The sequence below is a fragment of the Mandrillus leucophaeus genome, unplaced genomic scaffold (genome assembly GCF_000951045.1).
Source record: "Mandrillus leucophaeus isolate KB7577 unplaced genomic scaffold, Mleu.le_1.0 Scaffold117, whole genome shotgun sequence".
NCBI classification, from domain to species: domain Eukaryota; kingdom Metazoa; phylum Chordata; class Mammalia; order Primates; family Cercopithecidae; genus Mandrillus; species Mandrillus leucophaeus.
The window spans coordinates 2311977-2327514 of NW_012099987.1; the positions used below are offsets into that span (position 1 = coordinate 2311977).

The following is a 15538-nucleotide window of genomic DNA, read 5'->3' on the forward strand; positions in this document are numbered from 1 at the left end:
TCCAGAGCCCCCGCCCGCCTGTCCTGGAGGCCGGACTCACAGTGTGGAGAGGGACTGGAGGGTGTCGAAGGCCCCTGGGGACACGGTGGTGATCTGGTTGTCGTAGAGCGAGAGGAGCCGGACGTTGCGCAGGCCCGTGAAGCTGTCGTTGTGGATGCAGCTGATGCGGTTGTTCCGCAGCATCCTGGGGAGGAGCGAGGGAGGGGAAGGGGGCCCTTGCAGGCCTGCCAGCCGTCCACCCGGGCCACGCAGCTTCAGCCACCGTGGCTGGTTCACAGCTCTCCTCCACAGACCCCGAGCCGCAGAGCCAGGAACCCGCGCCAGTCAGGCCCCGGCCAGGTGAGGCGAGTTCTACACACCTGTGCCCACTCCAGACACCCGCCCTGCCTCTGAGAAGCCTCGAGGCTCTGTCTCCCTCTCTCGCTGCCATTGTCCCGGCCCCCATGCTGGCCTCGCCTCCACGCCCTGGGTGACCAGAGTTCCTGCCCGTCTTTAGGCCACGCTCCATATCAGCGCCCAGGAGACTTCCTAAAACCTAATCCATCATATCACTCTCCAGCTTCAAGTCCACTAACAGCCTCCAAACTGCCCACAGAGTCATACTGAAACTCCTTACTCTGACCTGAGACCACGTCCACCCAGACCCGGACCATCTCAGCCCCTTACTCTGACCTGAGACCATGTCCGCCCAGACCCGGACCATCTCAGCCCTGGCACGTGCCTGCCTCCCCAGAGATGGACCAGCCCTCAGCCTGCTACACCACTGTGACAGTTTTCTAGAATACTCTTTTTTCTCATCTACATCTGGGAAAACTGCTGCTCATCTTCAAAAACCCAGCCCAAGCCTGATGCAGTGACTCATGCCTGTAAAACCAGCACTTTGGGAGGCCAAGGATTACTTGAAACCAGGAGTTTGAGACCAGCCTGGGCAATATAGTGAGACCTTCTCTCTACAAAAAAATGTAAAACTTAGCCAGGCATGGTGGTGTGCACTTGTAGTCCCAGCTGCTTGGGAGGTTGAGGCGGGAGGATCTCTTGAGCCCAGGAGTTCAAGGTTACAGTAAGCTATGATGGCACGACTGCACTCCAGCTGCCTGGGAAACAGAGCGAGACCCTGTCTCCCTAAACAACAACAACAATAACAACAAAAACCCAGCTCAATTTCACTCCCCAACCAAAAGAAAAAACAAAAACCAAGCCAACACAGAATAGCCAACTCACAAAAGAAATTAAAATGGTTTACCAACATTCACAAAAACGTTCAATGTTACTACTAATCAAAGACATCTAAGCAATATTGATTTTTTGCCTGCCAAATTGAAAAAGAATGAAAAATATAATAATAATAATAATAATGACATTCAGGATCTGTGACAGTCTGAGTGACTGGGCACTTCCACACACTGGCAGGAGATGCCTTTGTACCCCCCTGGAAGTGAATTTGGTGAGATGCATCAAAATCCCTAAAACACTTCATGTTTTCACCGGGCTACTCCATCTTCAGGAATTCCTAACAAGAGTATCATCATGCATTATCCACGAACTTCACAATAAAGATACTGTCACAGAATGAATGTGTTCCCCTCCAATCCCTATGTTGAAGTCCTAATCCCCAATGTGATGGAATTAGGATGGGGGGTCTTTGGGAGGTGATGAGGTCATAAGGGTGGAGCCCTCTTGAATGGAGTTAGTGCCCTTATCAAGGAGATCCCAGAGAGCTCTCTTGCCCTCTTTCTACCATGTGAGGACACAATGAGAAGTCAGAAGTCTGCAACGCAGAAGAGGGCCCTCACCAGAACCCATCCATGCTGGCACCCTGGTCTCAGACTTCCAGCCTCTAGAACTTCTGTTGTCTATAAAACTCCCATCTGTGGCACTTTATTATAGCAGCCTGAACTCACTAAGGCAGGTAATCAATACAACAGTGTTTATAAAAAACAAAATAGAAACAGCCTACTTTGCCAATAATTATATAATACCTAGTCATTCAAATTGATGCAGAATACTTTTTTTGTATTAGGAATTAAATGTGGAATGGAAAAAAATTTTAATATGTAATAGTGCTCATATTAAGTTTAAGGAAAAAGCAGGTTACTAAATAAAATGTACTATTCCATTAGAATATTTCTATATGCATGCATGTATGCATGTATGTATGTGTGTGCACATGTATGCATATGCAGGTTTAGAGATATGTAAAAGACTGGAAAGACAGTTGTTTATACCAACAATTAACAGTGGCCATTTCTGGATAGTAACAGAGTATGGGCCCTTCTCTTCTCCTCTGTCCTATCTTCCCTGGAAAGAATGCAGCTGACTAGATAGCCCCCATGCCCACATTTAAGGAATACTAGGTAAGCTTAGAGAAAAATGAGGCAGCCTGTAGGAACAGCCTGGAAAGATGGCAAAGCTATATTCACAGGTGAAAACAGCAAGCTGCAAAACATAGTGCATAATAAAATTTGCTTTTTGTAAAATAAAGGAACAAAAATCCACAGGGAGTCCCGTCACACATTCGTCTACTTCTAAAATTTCCATGATACATGCTCAGAGACAAATCTACATCCTGCTGCAGATTTGGGACTTATACCCGGGCAAGTGGCTTCCTAGAGCTGTGGTGTCCAATATGGTAGCCACTAGCCACATGTAGCTATTTAGATTTAAATGCATTAAAATAAAATGAAATTCAAAATTCCGTGCCTCAGTAGCACTAGCCACATTTCAACTGCTCCACAGCCACATGAGGTGGCTGGTCTGGACAGCATAGACATGAAACATTTCCATCTCTGTGGGAGATCCGATGGACTGCCCTGTCTATGGGACGCACTGCACACCCACAGGATCATCTGAAGAGCCAGCTCTGCTGGGGCAGATGGAGGGGGTGTCCTGCATCATGGAGGAGTGGGTGACCCCAGGATCCCACTGAGCTCCAGATTTTGGTCAGCTCAGGCTGGGCTGGGGGTTATGGGATCCCAGCATCTCAGGGACAGCGCAACATCGCTGCTCCCCCATGTACACCCACTAAGTCACCCTGGCAAGGTCATCCAGCCCCTTCTGCCTGCAGTAGTGCCAGCCACTCCTGAACTCATGCTGTGCTCTTGCAGCCTGACCAGAGGGCAATGGGAAGGGACCTCTAGGAGGGCCCACATGTCTCCATCCCTTGATGTCAACCAGGCATCGGCCCCATGCCCCAGGGTACAAGAGAACAGACCTCACCAGAGAGTCACCAACACTTGATTACCTGTCCCAACACAGTCAGGGTCCTCAGTTCTCCCCATCTGCCTGCGAGCTGGGCCCAGGGGAGGGGCCCCTCCAGCCTCTCTCTTCCTTTCCCTTGGCTTCACCTACCTCCTGCAGCTGGCCCACCCTGCTCCCCAGCCCTGCACACTCACAGGGTCCTCAAGCCATCCAGACCCCGGAACATGCCGCTCCGGATGGACTCCAGCTGGTTGGCAGTCAGGTGCAGCTCACTCACAGAGGCTGCGCCCTCGAAGGCCCCATCTTCAATTTCTGACACCTTATTGTTGCTCAAGTTGCTGGAAGAAGAGGTGGGGGGAGGATTACACATGGCCAGCACCCAGGAGCTCAGGCCCCTCCCTTCCTGCAGGCAACACCCCCATGCACAGAGCCCTGGCCCCCACAATGGGAGCTGCCCCCACCCTGGCATTTCCCTTCTCCATCCCCGGCCAGCATCCCAACAGACGCCTTCTCGCCAACGGGTAACTCACATTTTCTTCAGATGTGTAAGTTTTTTAAACATCCCAGTGGCCTCCAGGATAGAAATCTCATTGTTATTCAATCGCCTGTAAGAGGCAAGAATGAACTTGCACGTTCACAAATGATAGACATTTCAAATCCCTTCCAAACTGAGAATATTTGGGACTCAAACGGAGAAGACTCCCGGAAGAATGTATCTGGCAAAGCAAACTGATCCTATTGAAAGGAAGGCTGGGCCTAGTACTGGGAGAGGATATGAATGGGGATATTTTTAACATTAAAAATGCCACGAAAAATTTACAGACGTAAATGACAGATGCTTGCAGGCATCTATGCACATAGACATATGTGTACACAAATTCATATTTTTAGATAGAGGAATAAAAATAACAAAGGGTTTTGGAATCATGCCCCCAGAAGAAGACAAATGCATCGTTGAGAAAAGCCATCTCCGATTCAGGCTGGTGACCTGCCCTGAGTGCCAGAGACTGGCATCTGCTTTTGAGGGGTGAGGGGGGCTGTAAATGAAGCAGAGGGCAGCCGGGATGGGGTTTCTTCCTGCCCAAGCCAGCAGCTGGCATGTCCTGAGCCAAAGGCTCCAGTGGTTCAGCCCCAGACAGGGCTGGACCAAGAAAATCCTGGAGTAGGCCAAGGAGGGTTAGTGGTAGAAAGAGACAGAGGAGGGCTGGTGGGGGCGGGGACCCTCACAGTTCGGCCGTGGACTGGGGGATGCGCTCAGGGATTTTGGTGAGCTTCAGGCTGGAGCACTCCACCACGCTGGCCTCACAGCGGCACTTGTGGGGACAGATCACGTCACTGTTGCACTCGCTGTTCAGCTGGTAATCCTCTGTGCCTGCCATGAGACGGTGGAGGCAAAGGCTGAGGGGCCCAGGGCAGGCTCCCAGCAGTCTGTGCCAACCAAGGCCCCCAGCCTGCCCACCCACTGCCACCATTCCCACCAGGCTGGCCTTGGTTCCCCCCACTCTCTTACCTGGAATGAAGTACTGCTCTTTGGCTGGGGAGAGAAGCAGAAATGCCACAATGCAGGAATCAGCCAGGACCTGCAGTAACAGCCCAGGCCCCAGCCCCACTGCTCAGGTGAAGGCACCCCAGACAGGGCTGAGGAGCCCATCTGCCCAGTCCCTGTGTGCAGAAGGGTGAGCTACAGAGCACGCATGTTCCTTGCCCAGGCTGATGCTGGGGGTGTCGCATCCAATTAAACCTCTTGCAAGGAGTGCCAAAACCATTGAGCTCTCACTTGCAATGGCACACGGTGGGGACTGTGCTAACTTTACAGGTGGGGATGGGGTACAGGTGGCGTCAGGTCCTTGACCAGGATCTAGGCTCAGAAGCTGCCCCACACTGTCGCCAGCCAGATGCCACGTGGACTACAATTGCTAAGGCTGTTTCTGCATCCCAAAGCCTGGAGGAGGCTCCTATCTCACCAAGGAGGGTTCCCAGGCCTCTTGAGTGTCTTAAAAGACTTGACAACAAAGGCATAAGAGAGAACTGGCTGAAAGTGGAGGAACCTGAGTCCTCCCTCTGGGACCTTCAGCAAGCCTTGCTTCTTCTCTAGGCCTCAATAAAATGAGGTGGGACTGAACTACCATTCAGATTAAGTCTAGAATTTTGGGCCCACACCCTCCAGCCTGGATTCACAGTAATGAAAGACACCTTTGTGGGAGCCATCCAGGAAACATCAGGGGGTCCCTGAGCAGGCTGAAGACAGACAGACAAGCAGACAGGTAGGCAGGCAGGCTGGTAGGGAGGCAGGTAGGTGAACAGGTGGGCAGGCGGGCAGGTATGCAGGTGGACAGGAGGCAGGTGGGCAGGTGGGCAGGCAGGCAGGTACCTGAGCACCGGAACTTCTTGCTCTTGATCTGCCCGATGCGTTTGTTGGAGAGGCGCCGGGGACTGGCACAACGGGCCCCACTTGTCTCGATGGGATTGGTGCGCAGGAAGTCTGCCAGCCACTTGAGGTTACAGTCGCAAATGAAAGGGTTCTGGGCCAGGTGCCTGTCCAAAGCAGGCAGATCAGCTATGAGAAACAAGGGCTGCAAACCCACGCTGACCTCCACCTGGACAGGGCCTTGTTGTGGCTGGGGCCAAGGAGGCTGCCTGTGGCCTGGAGCCTAGGGTTGACCACAGCGGGAAAGGGAGAGTGGGGTGAACCCCCAGGGTGCAGTCCATCAGCTCTGGAGCAGTCCTGCCAGCGCACTACAGGGGAAAAGTCTCTGCCACCCGGAGCTTCCTGCTGTCCCTGTCCTACTCCCCATCAAGCCTCATTCTGCCCCCTCTCTTTCCACTCACCTTTCCCTCCCTCTGCTCTGCGACATTTCACAAGCATGAGCGGAGACAGGAAGGACCCAGAGACTGGCCAGAGCACCCCTGGCCTTTCACAGGCAAGGAAGCCAAGGCCCAGAGAAGGTAACAAAACCCAGGACTGCAGGTGCCCAGGCCACAGCCTCTGACCCTCCCCAGTGGCCATGGGCCCTGGTTTGTCCCCTTTCCTTCAGACTCAGGTAGCAGCCTGTCTCCTATAGGGAGTGCTGGGGCCAGAGTGGCAAGGCCTGCTGGAGTCCCTGGGCTTTACAGGGAGTCACCATTCCCACCCCAGACCACAGGAGTGACCTCTCCTTGACCATTTTACAGCTGTCTCTCAACACAAAGAAAACTCAGAAACCATGACTGAGCAGCCCCTTCCTGGGGAATCACTCCGATTCTCTCGCAGGCTGCCTGTGTTGTCAGCAGGATAAACCTGGGGATGGTAGCAGGGAGCAGATGGCCGTGATGTGTGCAACCCCATGCTGGCAGATGCCCACGGGCAGGCTCCGACAAACAGTGGGTTCAGACCAGCCACCTCTGAGCCACCACAGCACTGGGCATGCCCTGCTCACGGCTGTCCAAACCGAGGCAGCCTGGGAAGAGCATTCCTACACCTGTCCTGGCTCCGGACAATCGCTTGAACCTGGGAGGCAGAGGTTGTGGTGAGCTGAGATTGCGTCACTGCGCTCCAGCCTGGGCAACAAGAGCAAAACTCCGTCTCAAATTAAAAAAAAAAAAAAGAAAAAGAAAACGAAGTACGGGGAGACAGAGCAGCGGGCCAACTCAAAGGGACTTGCCCTGCCATGCCACTTTTCCTCCATCTAAGTGCCATCAGTTCAGGCCATCTGACTTACTGGTCTCAGCCCAGGCCCCTGCAAGGGGCTGCAGAACTCTCCAAGCAGAAGAGTAAACCCTTGCCAGGGTCTGTGCCCAGCTCAGCTCAGACCTTGGCAGTGCTCTCTGCCGTCCATCACCTCCTGGGCTCTGCCCTCCAGCCCCCGGTTGGGAACTGGGTCCCCGCTACCTCTCCTTTGCAGTGTCCTTCCCTATTTCCCGCCTGAGTTCTTGCTCCTCTCAGCTCCACCAGGTGGACCAGGCCCCTCCTACCTCTTCTGCATCAAGCTCAACATTTATTTCCCCTATTAAACTTTCAGTTTCCACAGACAGGGTGTGTTTGCTGATATCCTGGAGGCAGAGTTTGTAGCTAATTTAAAGCATACCAGGATTTAAGGACTGCTTATGACTCCTCCCCAGCTGCCCATCCACATCTGCCTGTGACTTAGTGCCCCAGCCCCTGCCTGAACCACTTGCTTCCCTTTATTACCATCTTGGCAGAAAATTGTGCAAAGTCAATCTAATTGTGTTGTTTAGCCATGTATTAAAATACTCAAGGTGTGTGGCGTAGAATATCTCCTTCCTAGAAACAGGCTGTGCCAAAAACAACCTATAAAACTTGAACCACCCACAGAGACAGGTGGCTTCTGTGTAAACTTTAGTATTTTATACAAATTAGAATTTTTAACCGTTTCAAAGGGCAGGAAGCTGGAAAGGGAAAACACTCAGGAGGAAGAAAAAAAATCCATTTGGGAAAAAATAACTGTGTTAAAGGAACACCCAAAAATGTGCTGCATACGTGGCCATGCAGCTGCCTCTGTGAACAGTTCTGGCAGCGGAAGGAAAGGAAGAGAGGACTAATTCTCAGTGTCTTTCTAGATATATGCATTAAGGAGTCACAGCTAAAAATCTTTGGAGGCAGAGGCTCAAAATCATTAGTCATTAGGGAAATGCAAATTAAAACCACAATGAGATACTACTTCATACCCACTAGGATGGCTAGAATCAACATGCAAAAAAAAAAAAAAGACAATACCAAATGTTGGTGAGGATGAGAATGAGAGAAATTTGGAGCCCTCATAATACACCACTGGTGGGAATGCAAAATGGTACAGCCACTTTGGAAAACACTGGCAATTTCTTTAAAAAAGTTATACAGGAATTTACCATATGAACTAGAAATTCCAAAAGAAATGAAAATGTTGGCCAGACGCGGTGGCTCACGCCTGTAATCCCAGCACTTTGGGAGGCTGAGGCGGGTGGATCATGAGGTCAGGAGTTCAAGATCAGACTGGACAAGATGGTAAAACCCTGTCTCTACTAAAAATGCCAAAAAAAATTAGCCAGGTGTGGTGGTGAGCGCCTGTAATCCCAGCTACTCAGGAGGCTGAGGCAGAGAATTGCTTTAACCCAGGAGGTGGAGGATGCAGTGAGCCGAGATTGCTCCACTGCACTCCAGCCTGGGCGACAGAGCGAAATTCCATCTCAAAAAAACAAAAAAGAAATGAAAATGTTGGTTCACACAAAGATTTGTGAGTGAATATTCATAGCAGCATTGTTCATAATGTCCCTAAGGTGGAAACCACCCCAAATGTCCATCACCTGGAATGGACAAGCAAATTGTGGTCTATTTACACAATGGAAAAATTATTTGGTAATCAAAAGGAACAAAGTACTGATACATGCTACAATATGAATGAGCCTCAAAAACATTATGCTAAAGAAAGAAGTCAGTCACAAAAGATGACATATTGTATGATTCCTTTTTTTTTTGGAGTCAGGGTCTCAGGCTGTCACTCAGCCTAAGTGCAGTAGTACAATCAGCTCACTGCATCCTTGAACTTCTGGGCTCAAGGAATCCTCCCATCTCAGCCTCTTGAGTACTTGGGACCACAGGCATGAACCACCACACCTGGCTAATTCTTAAGAATTTTGTGTAGAGATGGGGATTTCACTATGTTGCCCTGGCCTCAGGTGATCTGCCCACCTCAGCCTCCCAAAGCACTGGGATTACAGGTGTGAGCCACTGCACCTGGACTGCACGATTCCATTTTTATGAAATGTCCAGAAAAGGCAATCTACAGAGAAAGAAAATAGATCAGTGATGGCCAGTGGCTGAGTCTGGAAATGGGGACAAGGGATTTTGAAGGCAAGGTGATGGAAATGTTCTAAAGTTGAATCATAGTGATAGTTGAACTCTGGAAATTTACTAAAAATCATTTAATTGTATACTTAGAACAGGTGAATTTTAGTATGTAAGTTATACCGCAATAGGGCTATTTCTTTTTTTTTTTAAATGTTAAATCTCTTGGGGCAAGTAAAACTGCAGCAAAATCAATAGTGTTACACAGGAACTCGGCCACAGATGTTGGAGCTACGGACAAATCAAACATGATTTGGTAAATTTAAATCTGCTCAGGTTTAATAAAATAAGACTCAGTCAAGAAGCTGAACCACTTGAGGTTCTAATAATATTACTTGATTAGTACGTTGGATTTATATTTCTTTTATTCTTTTTCCAAATTGTAGTCGTTAACATGTAATAGATGTGCATGAAAGTTCGGTGTTGCTTTACAGCCTTCAATAATGAGTTCTGTTCTTACAGAAAAAGCACAATTAAAGGGGAAGCTAAGTAATTTCTCGGTGATGGTGAAGAGATGCCTGAGATCAAATTCCTGTTTTACCGAATGTTCTGTAACACTGGGTGTGTCACATAACCTCCCTCAGTCTTTGTTTTAGGTAAAATCAGGATGATAGCACCTATCTTCATAGCATCTCTAAGTATTAAGATAATACATGCAAATAACAATGGCTCACATGAGTCTCTCCCTCCATTCCGCATCCCCAAGGTTTTCCTGTGTGTGGGTCCCTGGCCAGTAAATCTCCTTAGCATGTTTCTTTCAGACATTCTGCCAGCTGCTTCAAATAGTCCACCTTGCCAGTGTCTCCCTGTACCCTCTAATTTCACATACTTCGCAAAGTTTCCCCATGGGGCTTCCTTTTCATCTCCCTGGCTATAAGTAAATTAATTAGCAGGAGTTGGGCTGCAGGCGAATTTGTGGGCTTTAATGAGTTTGTCTTTGTGGCTGACATCTCTGGTGATGTGCAGAGTCCCCAGGGGTCCCGAGCTGTACCTTTTACTCAGCCTGTTTGGAACCTATCCCAATACCCCAAGTAGATGTTATCTGATGATTGAGCACTGCCTGGCACAGACAGGGGCAGGGATGACAGTGACAACAACGGACATAGTAATATTAATAATTAATGCTCATTAAATGCACACTACAGGACCCACAAGTCAGCACATCCCGTCTTACTGTAGGCTCAGAATTAAAGATATAGAATGAGAGGACCATTTATGTGCCTAAGTGTAACCACACAGCAGATGAGAATTTTCCTTACGTGGAAACATTCCAGTTAAATATAAGGATTCTGTTTTAAAGCATAGTCACAACTGCATTAGAAATGAAAAAAGAATGTTAGAATTCTGATATGGTTTGGATGTTCATCCCCACCAAATCTCATGTAATCCCCAGTGTTGGAAGTGGGGCCTGATGGGAGGTATTCGGATCAGTGTTCAGTGTTCAGTTGAATTTGTATCAGTCTACTTTTGTGTTTCTATAAAGGAATACCTGAGACTAGGTAATTTATAAAGAAAAGAGGTTTACTGGGCTGACAGTTCTGTGGGCTGGACGAGTATGGCACCAACATCCACTCGGCTTCTGGTGAGGCCTCAGGAAGCTTACAATCATGGGAGAAGGCAAAGCAAGGTTAGGCATGACAGTGGATCCCTCGTGACTGGCTTGGTGCTGCCCTCGTGATAATGAGTAAGTTCTTACTCTGAGTTTATGCAAGATCTGGTTATTTAAAAGAGCATGGCACTCCCTCTCCTTCTCTTGCTCCTTCTCTTGTCATGTGACATGCCTACCCTTGCTTCACCTCCCGCCATGATGGTAAGCTTCCTGAGGCCTTACTAGAGGCCAAGCAGATGTTTGTGCCATATGTGTACACCCCACAGAACTGTCAGCTAAGTAAACCTCTTTTCTTTATAAATTACCTAGTCTCTGGTATTCCTTTATAGTGACACAAAAACAGACTGATACAAATTCAAAATCACCATTTCAGGATTGCTAATGAATTAATGGATTCAAGCACTGAGATCAATGGCTGTTTTTATTACAAAAGGGAGACAGCCAGACATCTGTCTGCCTCCTGATGGGAAGTCCACAATCCCATCTATAAAGTCATCTTGCCAAATAAATCAATCAAAACTGAACCTGACCAAGCTCCTAGATCCAATTTTCAATCTGCAGGACACAGAGGGGACAGAGGAACATGTGAAACTACACCACAGGGATGCAATCAAAAAAGTGTAGACCCTACAGAACCAATGATGCAGTGTCTTCAACAAATGAATTACAAGGAAAAGGAAAATGAAGAGGACACATAGATTAAAAGCAACTTAAGAGGTACATCAACCAACATAAACCAACATCAGCCAATTATATTGCACAGGCTTTATTTAAATCCTGATGTGGTGGCTAACATCTGTAATCCCAGCTCTTTGGGAGGCCGAGGCAGGTGGATCATGAGGTCAGGAGTTTGAGACCAGCCTGGCCAACAGGTGAAACTCCATCTCTATTAAAGATACAAAAAATTAGCTGGGCGTGGTGGCGGGCACCTGTAATCCCTGCTACTTTGGAGACTGAGGCAGGAGAATCACTTGAATCCAGGAGGTGGAGGTTGCAGTGAGCTGAGATTATGCCATTGCACTGCAGCCTAGGTGACAGAGCAAGACTCTGGCTCAAAAAGCAAACAACAAAAACAAACAAACAAAAGAATTGCATAACATGCAAGAGACACTTGGAAATTTGAACACTAATTAGATACTCAATGATATTAAGGAATTAATTGTACAGCATTGGAAGCTGGGTGATGAAAAATAGTACTCTTTTTTTTTTTTTTTTTGAAACAAGGTCTCTCTGTTGCCCAGGTGGGAGTGCAGGGGGTGTGACCACAGCTCACTGCAACCTGAACCTCCTAGGCTCAAGCAATCATCCTACTTTAGCCTCTCAGGTAGCTGGGACTACAGGTGTGTGCCATCACACCTGGCTACTTTTTTAAAAAAAAGTTCTTGTGGAGATGGGGTGCCCAGCCATGTTACCCAAGCTGGTATTGAACTCCTGCACAATCCTCCTGCCTTGGCCTCTCAGAGTATTGGGATTACAGGCATGAGCCACCATGCCTGGTCCACTGTATTACTCTTAATCTGCTTATAATTTTCCACAATAAAATATTACAACCAATAACCAGATTTACTGCTCTCTAATTTTTTATTCACAGTCACCATTGTCATTACTGTATTACTGTATTTCATCTGATTTGACATTATGAATTGTAAGAGGCACTACTATTTTTTGTACTATCAATAAAAAACAAAATGCTGCCAACTAAGTGATGTACCACTCATTATAACATGCATCCCAGTTTCAGAGCTGTTAATGTGGAAACAACATGTGTCTTAGAATCAATGTGATATATTATCATCATCATCACCATCAATATTATTGTTAGCTAAAGCCAGCATTTATCAAGCACTTGTAATGAGCTAAGCTTCGTACAAACATCCTCTTTAATCTCATAACAACCCTATGGGAAGGCGTCCCCATCTTACGGATAAATAAAAATGAGGCCCAGAGAAACTGCCTGGAGTCACACAGCCAATAAGAGGCCTAGGTGGACTTTGAACCCAGGATGGTCTAACCCAGGTCTGTGTCCTTCCTCTGTAAGAGGCCACCCCCAGTGAGCCCAGCAGCCCAGAGCCAGACCACTGCCTGTCCCTGGAGGCTGCAACCTCCCCCAGGCCCGCCTGCTGGGAGGGGAGAAGAAGAAGGCATCAGGGCACTCACAGAGTCTGGATGGCCCGCAGGGAGGTGAAAGTGCCCTTGGCGAGGCTCTGGATCTTGTTGTCATACAGGGAGAGCAGCGAGAGGTTCTGCAGGTCTTGGAAGGCATCGGGCCGGATGCAGTTGATCTTGTTGGCATTCAGGAGCCTGTGGGCAGAGTCAGGACCAAGTGGTGAGGAGAAAGGCTTGACATGAGACCCATCTCATGTCCTGGGCACCTTCTTTGGCCCCGGCCTGCGTTATTACAGGGAGGAGCCCACAGGAGCAGGCCTTCTCCATGCACAGGGACATCTCCATCAACCCACTCTTCTCTCTTTCCGAGAACTGCTCGGATGCCCTGTGGGATTCTGGGAGAGCAGAGAGCCACCTTGCAAAGGCATTTTGGTTGGAGGGGGGGCTCCTCCTCCTTCCCAGAGGTCCATTGGGTTCCCCAGACAGCTGAGTTGGAACATTTGTGTTCTGTGCCTCTTGAGCCCTGGGAGAAAATCCTTGCCTGAAAGTTCACGGTTCAAGGAGGCCGAGCTGGCCTGAGTGCCCCCTGGAGGAGAAAGCTCTGTCTCCAGCCACACCGAGCTCCTTAGGAGCATGGGCTGTCTCAGGAGCCTCTCTGCTTTGGCATCCTGTGAGCAGCTGTGAAGCTGCCTCTACCTCCCTCTCTAGCCTCTGCAGAGCCCTGGAGACTTTCTCAGCCCTAGTGGGTCTGCCTGTCTTCCAAGCTCACTGTCTCAATTGAGTTCCATAACCCAAAGAGGCCGAAAGGGACAGTCTAGCAGGCCAGAGGAATGCTGGCCCTTCCCTGGGTCCCACCCAAGACACCCAGGATTCATTCTTACAGGAGCTGTAGGGTGTATAAGCCTCCAAACACACCGCGGGGGAGGTCTGTGATCTTGTTTCCATAGAGGACCCTGGAGAAAAGGCAGCAGAGAGGAGAGTTATAGAGGACAGCCCACCAGGGCGATAACACAGCTCTGCAGATGGCCCCAGCTCAACAGTGCTGCCCCTAAGCCATTTACATGAAGCACATCCTAATGGTGTATATTTGTTACAGCAACTTGTCCACCACCCTCACACGTGGACCCCACAGAAGGCTGCAAAGGGGTGCTTCCTGGGAAATTCATCTGGTCTAGAATCCAAAAGGAGATTGTTGAGAGAAGAGAAAACCCCATGGGCAAGAATAACTAACATATTTTCAGAGAGTTACAGGAAAAAATAGAATGCCAGACGGCACATGCAGTGTGAGATCCGGATGGTGGGACTTCAAGCATTTTTTTAATATACTTTAGCATTTTCAAAGTTTTCTGCATTGAGCATGAATTCCATGTATAGATTTTTATAAAAAACAAAAGTTCAAAAAAAAACACATGTAGACATGGGTGGGTTCAGGGGGACAGTGAAAGCATCCAGGAGGTTTGGGGAGGGGGGTTGTATGCCATTCCCAATATCATAATCGGACCCTACAAGCTACCCTCGTAAATGTTCAAGCTGAGTAAAAAATCCTGGGTACTTCTTCTTCAAACGTGGCTTCGAGATCATTCCTGGAGTGGGGCACAGCAACAGCAAAGGCCCTGCAGGGGAGCTGTGTGCGCCTGTCCTGTGTGGACAGGTGACAGGGCCAATGTGGCTGGAATGGAGGAAACAAATGGGGCGGTAGCTTGGGCTTTACCCAACCAGCATCAGGAAGCCATTGAGACAGCATCAGATTCCTATTTCAGAAACGCCCCTCAAGCTGCTGGGTGGGAAATGGAGCAGAGGGGGCAGGAACTGAAGCAGGGAGGCAAGATCAGGGCTGGCCGAGATAGACAGTGTTGGTGGGGTGTACTGGAATCATCCACGTTCCTATATGCAGGGAGGAGGCTGTGGCCAGGTACCCATGAACAACAGAAAACCACTTGATTGGGTTCTTCACTTTTTACCTTTTTAGACTGCCATGTTCCAACTTAGGAGAGCTTTTTTCACTTCTCAGAGGAAGGGGCCTGCATTTTGGCAGGCCACTTTCAGAATCTGGTCTCCTCAGCCAATGACAGCGATCCCTCACCAGGCTGTCATGTACAGCTGTGTAGGGTGTATACTGCACAACTTCAGGGGTGCCATTCACAATTAGCCCCAGCCTCTACTTGGACTCTGCTCCAAGAAAAGATGGCATGCACAGAAGGCACTGAGCTGGCAGGCTCCCACACTCCCCGGGGGAGTTCCATTCTGTTGTACTTGCCAGGCCTCTAGTCTATGCCAAGCACATGTCCTGAGCTGCCAAGGAGCAGGTGAAAACACTCATCCCCTAGAGTAACAAATGGCCCCTCCTACAGGGAACTCGCCCAACTCCAGGGCACCCTGAGTGTGCTCTCCGTACAGACAAAGTGCTGTAGGACCTCGGGGAGTGAGGCACTCGGTGAGTGGGAGATGGGGGTGCTTCATTACCTTTTGTATGCTCTATTGACAGACTTCCCCAGTAGAGCCCGAAGGAAGGGAAATACTGGAAGGAGGAGCCGGCAAATACTGTCCAAGCAGCACCCACCACATCTTGGGATTCATCACATTTGGGATAAAAGATAGCAAGGTGTGGCAGATGTTATAACTGGAGCTGGTGCTCACTGGCCCTGCGGTGACCGCAGAGGCCTCAGGAGCAGAGTACACTGGGCTTCGGTGGGGGGACAGGGCCAAGATGGTTGTGCAAAGAATGCTGGGAAAATCCTCACCGTGGCAGGGAGTGCATCCCAGTTGCCAGGGGCAACAGCTCTGCCTAGCTTCTCCACACTTCT

General features: G+C 49.1%; 1 protein-coding gene across 1 annotated transcript in view; it reads right to left on the reverse strand.

Moving 5' to 3' along the window:
- The window catches only part of SLIT1 (slit homolog 1 (Drosophila)), a 71325-nt gene that overhangs the window by 48732 nt on the left and 7055 nt on the right, over nucleotides 1-15538 (reverse strand). The window contains exons 9-16 of the mRNA XM_012000339.1: nucleotides 13616-13687; nucleotides 12786-12929; nucleotides 5570-5733; nucleotides 4709-4732; nucleotides 4426-4570; nucleotides 3729-3803; nucleotides 3393-3536; nucleotides 41-184 (exon numbers count right to left, since the gene is read on the reverse strand). Coding sequence (XP_011855729.1) covers nucleotides 41-184; nucleotides 3393-3536; nucleotides 3729-3803; nucleotides 4426-4570; nucleotides 4709-4732; nucleotides 5570-5733; nucleotides 12786-12929; nucleotides 13616-13687 — 912 coding nt within the window. The remainder of the gene's footprint in view (nucleotides 1-40; nucleotides 185-3392; nucleotides 3537-3728; nucleotides 3804-4425; nucleotides 4571-4708; nucleotides 4733-5569; nucleotides 5734-12785; nucleotides 12930-13615; nucleotides 13688-15538) is intronic.